Genomic DNA, 12,428 nt, shown 5'->3' with positions numbered 1-12,428 from the left:
ACCTTTCAATATCTTTTCCTAAGAATGTACTTTCTTTAGATGTATTAGTAATAATTTTTAAAAATATAGTAAACAGACTCAGAAAACTAGACTATGCAAAAACAACAACAACAACAAAAAAAAAAACAAAAAACAAAAACCTGAATGCAAAAAGAAGAAAACTCTTGAGAAAATGCAGGTTCCTCCTACCCCAAAAATGATTCTCTGAAAATTACTATTATCATTTCAGATTGTGTTTCACTTTCTGACTTTCTAGATTCAGAAACAAAATCAGACCAGGATCTGAGGAAGGCTTTATTAAAACGGGAACACTTTGAAGGAACAACATAACAACTGAATAAAATGACATACTTCTAGAGAACCTGACACACTTCCTCATATATTCTGCGTATGTCTATTTTAACGAGAAATAGAAAACCCATGTTGTATTCAGTTTCCAAAATTGTACTGAGAACTTATTTATTGGAAAACTCTTAAGAACTACAACAGTAACTATTAAGAGCTAAAGTAGAACTCAAAGTTCATATCCTCCTTTAAAATGAAAATAATGACAGTGCCTGGATGGCTTAGTTGGTTAAGCGTCTGATTCTTGATTTCAGCTCAGATCGTGATCTTAGGATCTTGAGATCAAGCCAAGAGTTAGGCTCTGTGCTCAGCAGGGAGTCTTCTTGAGAGTCTCTCTCCCTCTCTCTTCCCACTCCTTCTGCCCCACCCCTTACATGCTCTCTCTTTCCCTCCCTTGTCTCTAGAATGAATCCAATCTTTAAAAATAAAATCATAAAAATACTATACAATAAACAAATATGCATATGACATTTATATATATATATATATAAATGTATATAAAGAATATAAAATAAAACATGTCCGTAAAACTAAATACCCTGATTAATTCTATATGAACACTATTTCCTGGGAACGAATAAAGCAAGATATATGCAAAAATTTATTTGTAAATTATACTTGGTTAACAACCAATTCATATATTAAAAAGCTTCTTTATTACAATTTCCAAAGGAAATTTTGAAATCTGTGGACAAATGAGTCTGTACTTCTTATTAGTCACATTAGGGAGTAACTGCTATTTAAGACCACAATGAGAGAAACAGCTTTATACACAGGACAGGTGAAAAGAGAAGCTGGGTTAAAATGTAACAAAGAAGGTTGTGAATTTAAATCACATGAAGTAAAAATAAACACGTAACATATACTAGCAACATATCAATACTATTTTCCTTACCTGCCAGATAGAGGGCAAATGATATAAATCTATGATAGCGAATGAGGAATTGGAGTTGCTCTTCTCTTTGAACAAATGTAGCAAAATAATCAGCTACAGTCTCTCCATAGAAAAAGTAGTTTACACACAGTAGAAAGTACCTATAATTCAAAAACAATTAGCCTTTTTTATATTCGAAGCCTTCTTTCCCTGTGAAACTCAAAAGACTATTCTCTACATTTTGATGATCCCACAAAGATCAAAAACCAAATTAAGTAGGCAGGTTTAGGATATTCCAAAACATGTTTTTCTGCTTTTAAACTCAATTCCAAATGTATCCATCAACAAAAATTGACTGAAAATAGCTCATGCCTCTACTTAGGTCAAAATCTAATGCCAGACACATTGGGAAACAATGTAAAAAATGCTACACATACACAAACACACACATTCTTTCTCTCTCATAGACACACACAGATACACACATTCAGTACTGATTATAATGAAAATTCACTCCCAACTACTCACAGCTCTAAAGCCTTTTAATATGGCAGATCCTATGCCAAACCCCCACCTGCCTTAAGGAAAATCAAAGGGGAAAGCACAAAGAGGTAATTTAACCTCTGACCTCTCTCTTCACTGCCCTGTGCATACTGGTGTCTTTCTTCCTCTCCTCCATGTAACAGATGGATTCCAGTGGCACAGTGATTCTTAAGAAGTAGTAGTGGGTGATGGGAGCAAGCGGCAGGTAAAAATCTCTAAGAGAAACCTCTTTACACTGTGTAATCACCTATCCCTCCACCCAGCTCTGTCCTGGTATATCCTTTCCCTCTAGGAGGGATCCATCCTTTGATGGATCAACCGTGACATTTTGCTGATGGCAGCTTGTGTGAGCCAGGGGAAAAGGCTGAGAGACACTGCCTCAGAGTTCTTCTCTCCCTCTTCCTTTGAAGAGCAGAGTTCCAGGTGGTCAGGAGAGCAGAGGAGGAAAGGAACAATTTCCCTTCTAGTTGTCATGGGCTGAATCAGATCCCAATGTTTTCAAAGTTAAAGTATTCTCATTTCTATTAGCTGTAATACCATTTTCCATTCTCTTACAATGGAAACGGTCTTTGACTCCTCTCTAAGGCTATCAAGGCCTACTCTAGCCCACCAATCCAACTTTTTCCCCATTATTCTGCCCAGGAAAAGTCTCTCCATCTGTGGCATGTGCCTCCTCCATTCCCCATCTAGAACCTGATGAGTGTGTCCTCCCCAATCCAGAACACTCTTTTCTATCCAAAATTTGTCTTTATTTCAAGTGATAGTTTGTTTCTCACCTTCTCCATAAAGACTTCTACAATCACTGGAGCCCATCCTTAGTTTTTTTTCCTCCTATACCTAGAATCAATCAATCCTTCATGGTTTAGCATTTAATTGTTCCCTAACTGCTTAATCTACCTAACATTTCCCATATATTTTGCCCTTCATGAGAAAAACCTGCTATAAGGGAAAATTAGCTATTACCAAAACCAAGAAACTATTTTTTGACCCCTTTAAACCTCAAAGGTGATACATTTGTTTTCTTAAGACACTGGACCCTCTGGCTGATAATAATCTTAAAACTATATTCAAAGGCATGGCTAGTTAATAATGAATAATCATATTATCATGTTTCCTGATAAAAGTCTTAATAACTAAAAATCCTAGCTAAAAAGTTGTAAAGATATATAAGACTTTAAATATTAAAATCACATGACTTTTTAAACTAATTTTTACATGTATTTGTACATATACAATATTTCATGGGCTGGTAATTGCCAGTGCTACTTATAAGGTTGCCTTATACTGCCCCCTCCAAGAGTCTTACTCTTCCCTCCAACTACCCTCCAGGTCGCATGTCATGGGGTCCCAGGCCTGAAGACAAGATCAAACCAGGAACAACAAAGTTAGGAGCCATCATTCCTCTCTCTGTGTCCTCCACATACATACCCCATCCCTGCCCTGTCCCCAAAGCCTACAGGGAGGTGGGCCAGTGAGGGTAGGAAGGAGACAGCTATTTATCCTAGGCTTTCCTTCCCTTGAATAAGCCACTCAAGAAACAAAACAGAAAACCCACAACTATTTTCGTATCTCATCTATCACTCTTTGTAGAGATAATCTAATTTTGTGTGTGGTCTCATGTCAACTGAGGCAAAATAAAGCAAATCATGCATATTTATAACATTTTACAAAATGAAATTTTATTAAAATTATCATTATAAAGGATATAAAAATGTGTCCAATATGATGTTTTTTAAAGAGGAAGATATATACAGATATAAAGTATCTCTACAAAGACTGAAAGAAATGAAAATAGTTGCATTGGGATGGGAGACTTACAGGTGATTTTCTTCTTTTCAAAATCCAGTTACATTCTTTTTATTTATCTTCCTCCAGAAATCAATCTATACCATCAACTGTGTGATACTGACCAATCAGGATGCTTCCTTTTCAAACTTTAGAAAAGAGTCAAATGTTCATATCTGAAACAGCTTTAAATTACTTACCAGCTTAATGTTCTAAACCATGGCAGGTCATAAGAGCGATAGACTCTATAACCTATAGTGATAATTTCATGGAAGCATTTCACTTGGATGCCTAGAACCTGAAACCAAGAGAATACATTAACATACATCTCTTAGTGTTTACATTTGTGCTTCATCCTTTAACACACAGTTTGTTGTCATACGTATTTTAAAAATCTTTAGCCTGCCCATTTTTAATTATTCTAAATGTCAGCAGCAGAAGTTCAATAGTTGGTGTTTCTAAAATCAAGTGATATTTCAGAGGGGTAAGCAAATCAACAGGGATAGAGTCTGGTTGGTCTCAATTGACTAGGCTTTATCCCTCATTACTATTTCATTTCATTAGTCCATCTTAAGATGGACAATCTTTTTGTCCATTTTGTTTCTTGAGTTACCCTACGAAAACAATCATATGTGCAAGTTTGCTTATATGTATTTTTTTACATCCTGGTATGCTTTCTAAAGATAAAGATACTGTCAGAACAAATGGTTAAAACATCTATACCCTGTCACCCAGCAGGGTTTGGGCACAATCTTTTTATTCTTCCAGCTGTGCTAACTCTCATATAGCCAGCTGCATACATCTCTCATCAATCCAAGTGGTGCTACACTGGCAAATTATAAACAGCCTTCTACATTTGCAGCCACGTCAGCCAGTCAACTGATTCTATGTGTTTTTGTTTGCACAGTGTCCTATGTACATTCATAATAAATGGATTAATATTTACAAATCCTTTTTTGATGGTCTACTTAATAGTCCTTCAAACTGCTGTATCCATCAACTTGGGTATACGTAACGCTTGCCTTAAATCAACTCCAAAACTTCAAGAGCAATTGGCAAGTTGAACACTTATTACCATGAACCAAGAGACTGAAATCTTTGTGAACGTAGCAGACTAACTTTTTCAGTCTCTAGAGAGTATATCCAAGGGCTTGGTTTAGTACAGCCCTGCACCTAAGAACAATTATATCTATACACATACACACACATATGTATATATTATACGTATATATTTTTTTTAGATTTTTACTTACTTATTTGAAAGAGAAAGAGCAAGAGCAGGGACAGAGTGAGAGGGAGAGAGAGAAGCAGACTCCCCATTGAGTCCCCAGGATCCTGGGATCATGATCTTAACCAAAAACTGATGCTTAACCAACTGAGCCACCATGGTGCCTCAGATTTTGTTTTTAAAAAGTTAAAAACAAAACCCAAACATGATGTGACTGAGAAATATGTGGTTCCTTAAAACCTAAAATATTTTCACCTGCTTCTTTAAAAAGCTTACCAAACTCTGCCCAAGAATACTTTGGTGTTTCTTTTAAGCTTTCCACAAATTAGCTTTCCTAAAGCTAGTGTTCAGGATGTTCTTAAGTTGTATTTCCCATTTTACCTATTACATGTACATATTTAAAGTAATTGTGCCCCCTCAGCCACACGATAAGAAAATACTAGGCCAAACTACTATAAGTATTTTTTTTAAGAAAAAGTCATTACTGTTTTATAACATAAAGACAAGAAGAAATTCAAATAGCATCCTTCAAGTAAGCTTTGAATATAATGTCAAAAGTCATTTTTTAAAATAATCACAGAATGGAGACAATGATAGACATTTAAATACAATGGCAAAGCCATGCTATTTGTAGAACCAAAGGCTTTTAAAATATCAGATGTACTGATGCAATTTCTATTTGCTAAATGAACACATTTGCTCAAGAACAGCCATTAGCACTATACATGGTATTTTACCGAGGGGGGAAAAACTACTTTTAATAGCACATACATATATATTTATATGACTGTCAATCACAGTTTGCAAGTAGAATCAATATAGAGCTACTGGGATAAAAGCAAATGGAGGATTCAAAACAACATAGCTAAAATCCTTAAAATATATGTGCATCTTCCAGGCTGGGTGATCACATGGAAACTAAATTTCCAGGCCATCAACACCGGTAGCAACATACATTGGTAGGGCTCTGCTGGCCCCATAATCAATACCGGTAGCAACATACCAATGTAGGGCTCTGCTGGCCCCATAAATGTATTAAGAGCCTTAAAAACCACCATCAATATGTAAATGCTGACTCTGCTAGTTATGGAGGATTTGGAGAAATAATATAGGACATCTTTCCTCAGAGAGGTATAGCCTGTCAGGGAAGACACAAGTGGCTACAATACCACGTCGAAATAGCCACATGGATGTAAGCATGAGCAAACAAAACACCTGTGGCTGGCAAGGGGGACAGGCTGCAGTTGGGACAGAGAAGGATATATAGAATCACATACACTGGAGAGGATGAGCACATGTTAGAGAACTACAGGTAGTTCAGAGTTGCTGAGACGCAAAGATGGGGTTGAGAAGCAGAGACAAGCCTGGTCACAGAATCACAGCAAGCAGCACCAAGCAGTACACAAAGGAGTTCAGGCTGATCACTAAGGGACATGATCAGATGTATGGGTTGGGGATAAGAGAGGTAGAAAGAATGGACTAGAGCAGCAGCAAAAGTAGAAAGAGTAAGGCAGGCAAGATACCACCATTCACCCAAATGCAGATGACTCTTTAACTGGGCCAGTGGCAGAGGGGGATAGTATACAGAATAAGAAAATGAGGAAGTAGAACCGGCTGGATTTTCTGGTGGAGGAAACTGCAGGGCGGGGGAAGGGTGGCTAAGAGAGACTGGGGAACACAGAATAACATCTGGAAAGATTTATGCAGAATGGCTGGGGATGAAACAGAAGTTCAGATTTGGATATGTTGAGTTCAAACTATGGTTATCCGTGGGTTATCCAAATAAAAGTGCCCATTTTCACTTCGGGAATCTATTCAAAGAAAATAATCCTGGGCAGCCCAGGTGGCTCAGCGGTTTAGCGCCGCCTTCAGCTCAGGGCGTGATCCTGGAGACCCGGGATCGAGTCCCATGTCAGGCTCCCTGCACGGAGCCTGCTTCTCCCTCTGCCTGTGTCTCTGCCTGCCTCTCTCTCTCTCTCTGTTTCTCTCATGAATAAACAAATGAAATCTTAAAAAGTAAAAGAAAATAATCCTGCATGTGAAAAAGAACATGTTCAGGATAGTGTTATTCAACATAAAGAAAAACCAAAACATAACTTGAATGTCTGAAAATAGCACAGTGGTTCATAACTTATGATGCATTCCATTCCACTGAGTCAATGCATGTGTTAAAGTTGATAGGGGCTGTCTGGGTGGCTCAGTTGGTTGAAGGTCTGACCCTTGGTTTCGGTTATGATTTCATGGGATTGAAGCCCCCACAGGGCTCTGAGCTAAGTGAGGAGTGTGCTTCAGATTCTCTCTCCCTCCCCCTGTGATCCTTCCCCAGTTCATTGGCACACATGTGCACTTTCTTTCTCGCAAATAAATAAATAAAATGTTAAAAAAAAATTTTTAATGAAGTTGATGGCTGTAAAGATGGTGGAACAACACAAAACAGTCGATATGATATTTAGTTTGAAAAGCAGGATACAAAAGTCTAGTCATATTATGACTATAGCCATGATTTTTAATACATAAAAGAGATAAAAGAAAAACAGAAGTATTAATTGGGTTTTGGTAGTTGATGATAGGGTTAGGAGTGATTTTCAAAAAATTATCAATTTCCCAAAGTAATTTTAACACACTTGTATAACTCTCACAATATGAAAAAATAAACTAAATATATAATTTAGTTGTAAGTAGTATATTATAAATTATATAATGTAAATTAAAACTTATAGGCATTTCCAAGGAGACGAGGCGGGGAGCCTGTTATGTTATCTGCCTCTATATCAAAATATGCTTTAGTATCTCCATCACTTAGAACGTATGACTGCAAGCTATGAATGCTACAATACTATAAGTAGAAGGCTGAAGGAAAAAAAGCTCTTTTTATTTTAAGGAACATCTTATTATTCATTACTCATGTTTTGAGTTCCATCTTATTTTTTTTTTTAATTTTTTTAATTTTTTATTTTTTTATGATAGTCACAGAGAGAGAGAGAGAGAGGCAGAGACACAGGCAGAGGGAGAAGCAGGCTCCATGCACCGGGAGCCTGATGTGGGATTCGATCCTGGGTCTCCAGGATCGCGCCCTGGGCCAAAGGCAGGCGCTAAACCGCTGCGCCACCCAGGGATCCCTTGAGTTCCATCTTAAAGTAGTAACTATCATTTCCTAGAAATAAGTTTTCAATAAAATTCCCTTGAATTAGTCATTTATGAATGTTGATATTGTAGGGCAAATTCAAGCTAGATACAATGCATACTTCTCAAAATATAAATGACCTCGTGAGTGATATGAATATAAATAAGACTTTATAACACATAAAAGTAGTATCAATTGAATACCAACAATGTGTGCCTATGTGTTTATTCATCCATATTTCCTTAATGTGAATACCATAAATACAACATAAGTATGGATGCATGTGCACATGTGTGCCTGTGTGTGCATGCACTGCAAAAACCTAAGTAAAAGCAATAAGAGTTCAAATCTACTTTAACTAGATTTTTAATATTCTTTGCTGATTAAGCTCACCAATGAAAGGAAGAACTTGTAATAAAATGGTATTTTCCCCTCATAGTAGAAAGAGAGACAAGAGAGCCTAAGTACTTTAGGTATGCTTATGATTCTTTTTTTTAAATCAGAGTCCAAATATGTGAGGATGTCTCTAAAAGTGTTTTGAGGCAGGTGGGGGGAACGGGGTGACTGGGTGATGGGCACTGAGGAGGGCACTTGAAGGGATGAGCACTTGGTACTATACTATATGTTGGCAAATCGAACTTCAATTTTAAAAAAAAGTGTTTTCCAGCAATTGCACTGCTAGGGATTTACCCCAAAGATACAGATGCAGTGAAACGCCGGGACACCTGCACCCCAGTGTCTATAGCAGCAATGTTCACAATAGCCAAACTGTGAAAGGAGCCTCAGTGTCCATCGAAAGATAAATGGATAAAGAAGATGTGGTTTACGTATACAATGGAATATTACTCAGCCATTAGAAACGACAAATACCCACCATTTGCTTCAACATGGAGGGACCTGGAGGGTACTGTGCTGAGTGAAATAAGTCAATCGGAAAAGGACAAACATTATATGGTCTCATTCATTTGGGGAATATAAAAATTAGTGAAAGGGAATAAAGGGAAAGGAGAGAAAATGAGTGAAAACATCAGTGAGGGTGACAAAACATGAGAGACACCTAACTCTGGGAAATAAACTAGAGGTAGTGGAAGGGGAAGTGGGCGGGGGGTTGGGGTGACTGGGTGATGGGCACTGAGGGGGGCACTTACTGGGATGAGCACTGGGTGTTATATGTTGGCAAATTGAACTCCAATAAAATTTTTTAAAAAGTGTTTTGAATTTTCTCATTAATGAGTGGTTAAAAATTAGCCTTTATCTACAAATTCTGGCCTGAGTTACCATACCAAACAGTTTAGTTTGGAGAAAAATGTTAACTTACTCACAGGGAGCCCACCAAACCAGCCTGAATCCAAGTATCAAGAACGTTCATGTTCGTCAATGTCTTAGATCAAAAGTACCTTCTAAAGGGGAATAATAATTTAAGTGATCCCCAATATTTTCAATGGCTCCCCAGTGCTTTACAAATAAATCCCAAACTTCTTCACACAGTATTGCAAGGGCCTTCAGAATCTGATCTCCAATTACTTTTGCAAGTTCAAAGGTGCTCCAGGAAGAGTAATGCTCACCTTGTTCTGACGCATCCAGCCATTTAGGCGTTTGCTCAGCGCTCACTCCACCCTGATATACCCTCAGGTCCACTGAAAGGTCCCCTCCTCCACCAAGCCTTACTGAGCTGTCAGCTATAACCCAATCCCTTCATCCCCTGCCCTGACACTCAGCACACAGCACTGAAAAGTGGTCTGCACACACTCACTCCTGAAAGGCCCAAGTGGTGGTCGCTGGCACTCACTGCCTTCTATGGGTTCACCCTGAGAAGATCAGGAGTGGCTGGATTAGATATTTTTTTACTGTGTTCAACCAACAATGTCTATCACAGTACTCACCCACTTATGTATTATACTATTTATTCACATGGTTACTTATATATGTCTCTGCCATTAGATTGAGTTCTTTGAAATTAGGGATCTAGCTAATAGTCCTATATGATAAAATCATGTGTGTGTAAGCAATATCTAATGCTTGGCAAGACGTATTTATTATGTATACTTGGTCTCTGCTGAGTGAACACACTGAATGGCCATTTTGCAAACAGAAAAAAATTGGTGCAGGTCATTTCATGAACTAGAAGATGCCTAAGGGAACTAAATTTGCTGTTAGCAAATCTTGAACTACCTTCTTTTTCATGAAATGCTCAAATTACTTCAATCAGATCAGTGCTGAAAAACAAAGCAAGAAATACTTAGGTAAATGTAAAACACTTACAAGAAGCATCAGCATAAAGGATCCCATGTAGATGATCAGGAAAAACAACGAAATCATAGTTAGAGTAAGAATTCCACGAATCCACCAGTTTTTCCACCTACAGAGAAAATGTTTATTCAGTTAGCATTTAATGTATTCTTTCCTAAAGTTTTTTGTGTGGTCTCAGTATGGATTTTCCTAAACTCCTCTTAAGAATCCCTTACTTCGGGATCCCTGGGTGGCGCAGCGGTTTGGCGCCTGCCTTTGGCCCAGGGCACGATCCCGGAGACCCGGGATGGAATCCCATGTCGGGCTCCTGGTGCATGGAGCCTGCTTCTCCCTCTGCCTATGTCTCTGCCTCTCTGTGTGTGTGTGTGTGTGTGTGTGTGTGACTATCATAAATAAATAAAAATTAAAAAAAAAAAGAATCCCTTACTTCACCTTATACAATAATAATGAAAACAAAAGCCAAACAAACAGCATTGATTCACTTACTTAGAGCTAAATTAAGTGTAAAAATTATGTTAGCCAAAGAAAGAAATGATTTTTTGTTCAGCATGATTGAAGATGAATCACCAGGCTAGGCAGTGAAATGGTCAATGTGTACATGTGCACACCCCACCAGGGTTATTCAGAAGGGAAGAAAAGCCCTCTGAAAAGATGCTCTATCCTTTTGGGTGGCAGATAAAAACAATAATGATTTTATTAGGATGGTTTAGAGAACACAGCTTTCCAATGAGAAAAAGTAAAGAAAGGTTAACACAGAAGTGAAACTGCAGAGCATAGTGGTTTAACTGAAATTTCAGAGGACACGAGGTCGTCAGTCACTAAGGACAAGGCCACTTCCTTCACTTCCTTCTAGTTCTCAAAGTAAGCTGCTGGTTTTCCTCACTTAGGGACAGGAGCCTGAAGTACAAAAGCATTTCCACATCTGTGGGCCTTCTCATGTTCCTTAGGGCAGAGCTTCTCTGCCATATGCCTGGCTAGCCTGAGAACTAATCTCCCTGGATCCTCTGGGTGTCAGTAAGGGCACGGGGTGCCCAGTGGCCCTCCCTCCATACCCAGGAGACTCACACTCATCCCCAGCGTATTTTACAAGTACTGTCACTCTTTCTGTGGCCATGTCATGAAAAATGTCAGCAGCCACTATGTAAAACCAAAAGGATTCTAATAATACCTATAAATGCATGGTATTTCTGAATTTAAAATTCCTTTCCCCCTGTTTTATTCATTCTACAGTCCTTTTATACTGAACTCACAGTAAAGTTTTTTTTTAAGACTTTTCTGGGTTTTATTAATTCTAATGATAGCATTGAAATTATGTTACAAGAGATCTGGATTCACCTTATAGTAACATACATACATATATGTGTGTATACACACACATATACACACACAGTGTTCAAAGCACAGGCCTTCATTGTCCTGTCTATAGAAAGAAATATTAGCTGACTTCACCCATTTGTCAAATATTGATTGCATTCCCTGCTTTCAATCACTCTCCTATACAGTCTAGATATTTCTTAAATATGCCTTTTAGGATGTCATTTCTGCACTCAAGTTCTAAAATGCCAACAACACTGAATTGAAACTCTTTCATCTAGCTTCCCAGGTTTTTTATGAAGTGGTCAAATTGTACTTACCCAACTCTATTTCCCTCTACTGTGTAACAAACTATGTAGACTCACCAATTTCTCATGAGACTGTAACTTTTAGGGCTGAACTGAAGTGAGTAGAGAGTCAAAAAATGCTACAGCTGAGAAGTTCCATTTGCTTTTACAGACATAACTCTTTGTGGATTAATGAATAGACTGGGAACTGGGCTACGTCAGAGGGCTAGTCAGAAGTAAATAAAGGACCAGAAGCCAGTCTCCTGATAATAATCCTGTCTTGTCTGTATGAAACCCAGAAGTGTATTTAGCTCTCCTTTATAACTGACCCCTCAGACTTGGGATCATTGAGAACCTTCAGAAGAGAATATTATGTAGGTGTCAGAAATCAGTCCCCAGGTAAGGATGTTGCCAACGTCCATCTGTACCTCTGTTAGATGCCTGGCTTTGAACTTCAAAGGATGGTAGCTACTGAGAACCAGAGATCTTAAACAGAAAACCTACTTTCTTTATATTATCCAAAAATTCAATGGTAACTTAAAACCTGAGCTCTCAAGAAACATATCCTGATTATCTTTTTTTTTTCCTGATTATCTTTTATATAGTTTTTTCCCCCTCCCAGAAAAACTATCCTCCTTCAGCAAGGCCAAAGACTTAATTCCCTTAATTATTTTAACG

The 12,428-nt window shown here is 38.0% G+C and overlaps 1 protein-coding gene across 1 annotated transcript in view; it reads right to left on the bottom strand.

The window, feature by feature from the left end:
* Positions 1–12,428, bottom strand: part of CDS1 (CDP-diacylglycerol synthase 1) — a 67,552-nt gene that overhangs the window by 31,616 nt on the left and 23,508 nt on the right. Inside the window, exons 3-5 of the mRNA XM_025425721.3 lie at positions 10,162–10,258; positions 3,748–3,845; positions 1,241–1,380 (exon numbers count right to left, since the gene is read on the bottom strand). Of these exons, the coding sequence (XP_025281506.1) occupies positions 1,241–1,380; positions 3,748–3,845; positions 10,162–10,258 (335 nt within the window). The remainder of the gene's footprint in view (positions 1–1,240; positions 1,381–3,747; positions 3,846–10,161; positions 10,259–12,428) is intronic.

Source organism: Canis lupus, chromosome 32, assembly GCF_003254725.2.
Source record: "Canis lupus dingo isolate Sandy chromosome 32, ASM325472v2, whole genome shotgun sequence".
In the NCBI taxonomy this organism is placed as follows: domain Eukaryota; kingdom Metazoa; phylum Chordata; class Mammalia; order Carnivora; family Canidae; genus Canis; species Canis lupus.
The sequence above is the reverse complement of the archived record's forward strand: the minus strand, read 5'-3'. Positions and strand labels throughout refer to the sequence as shown.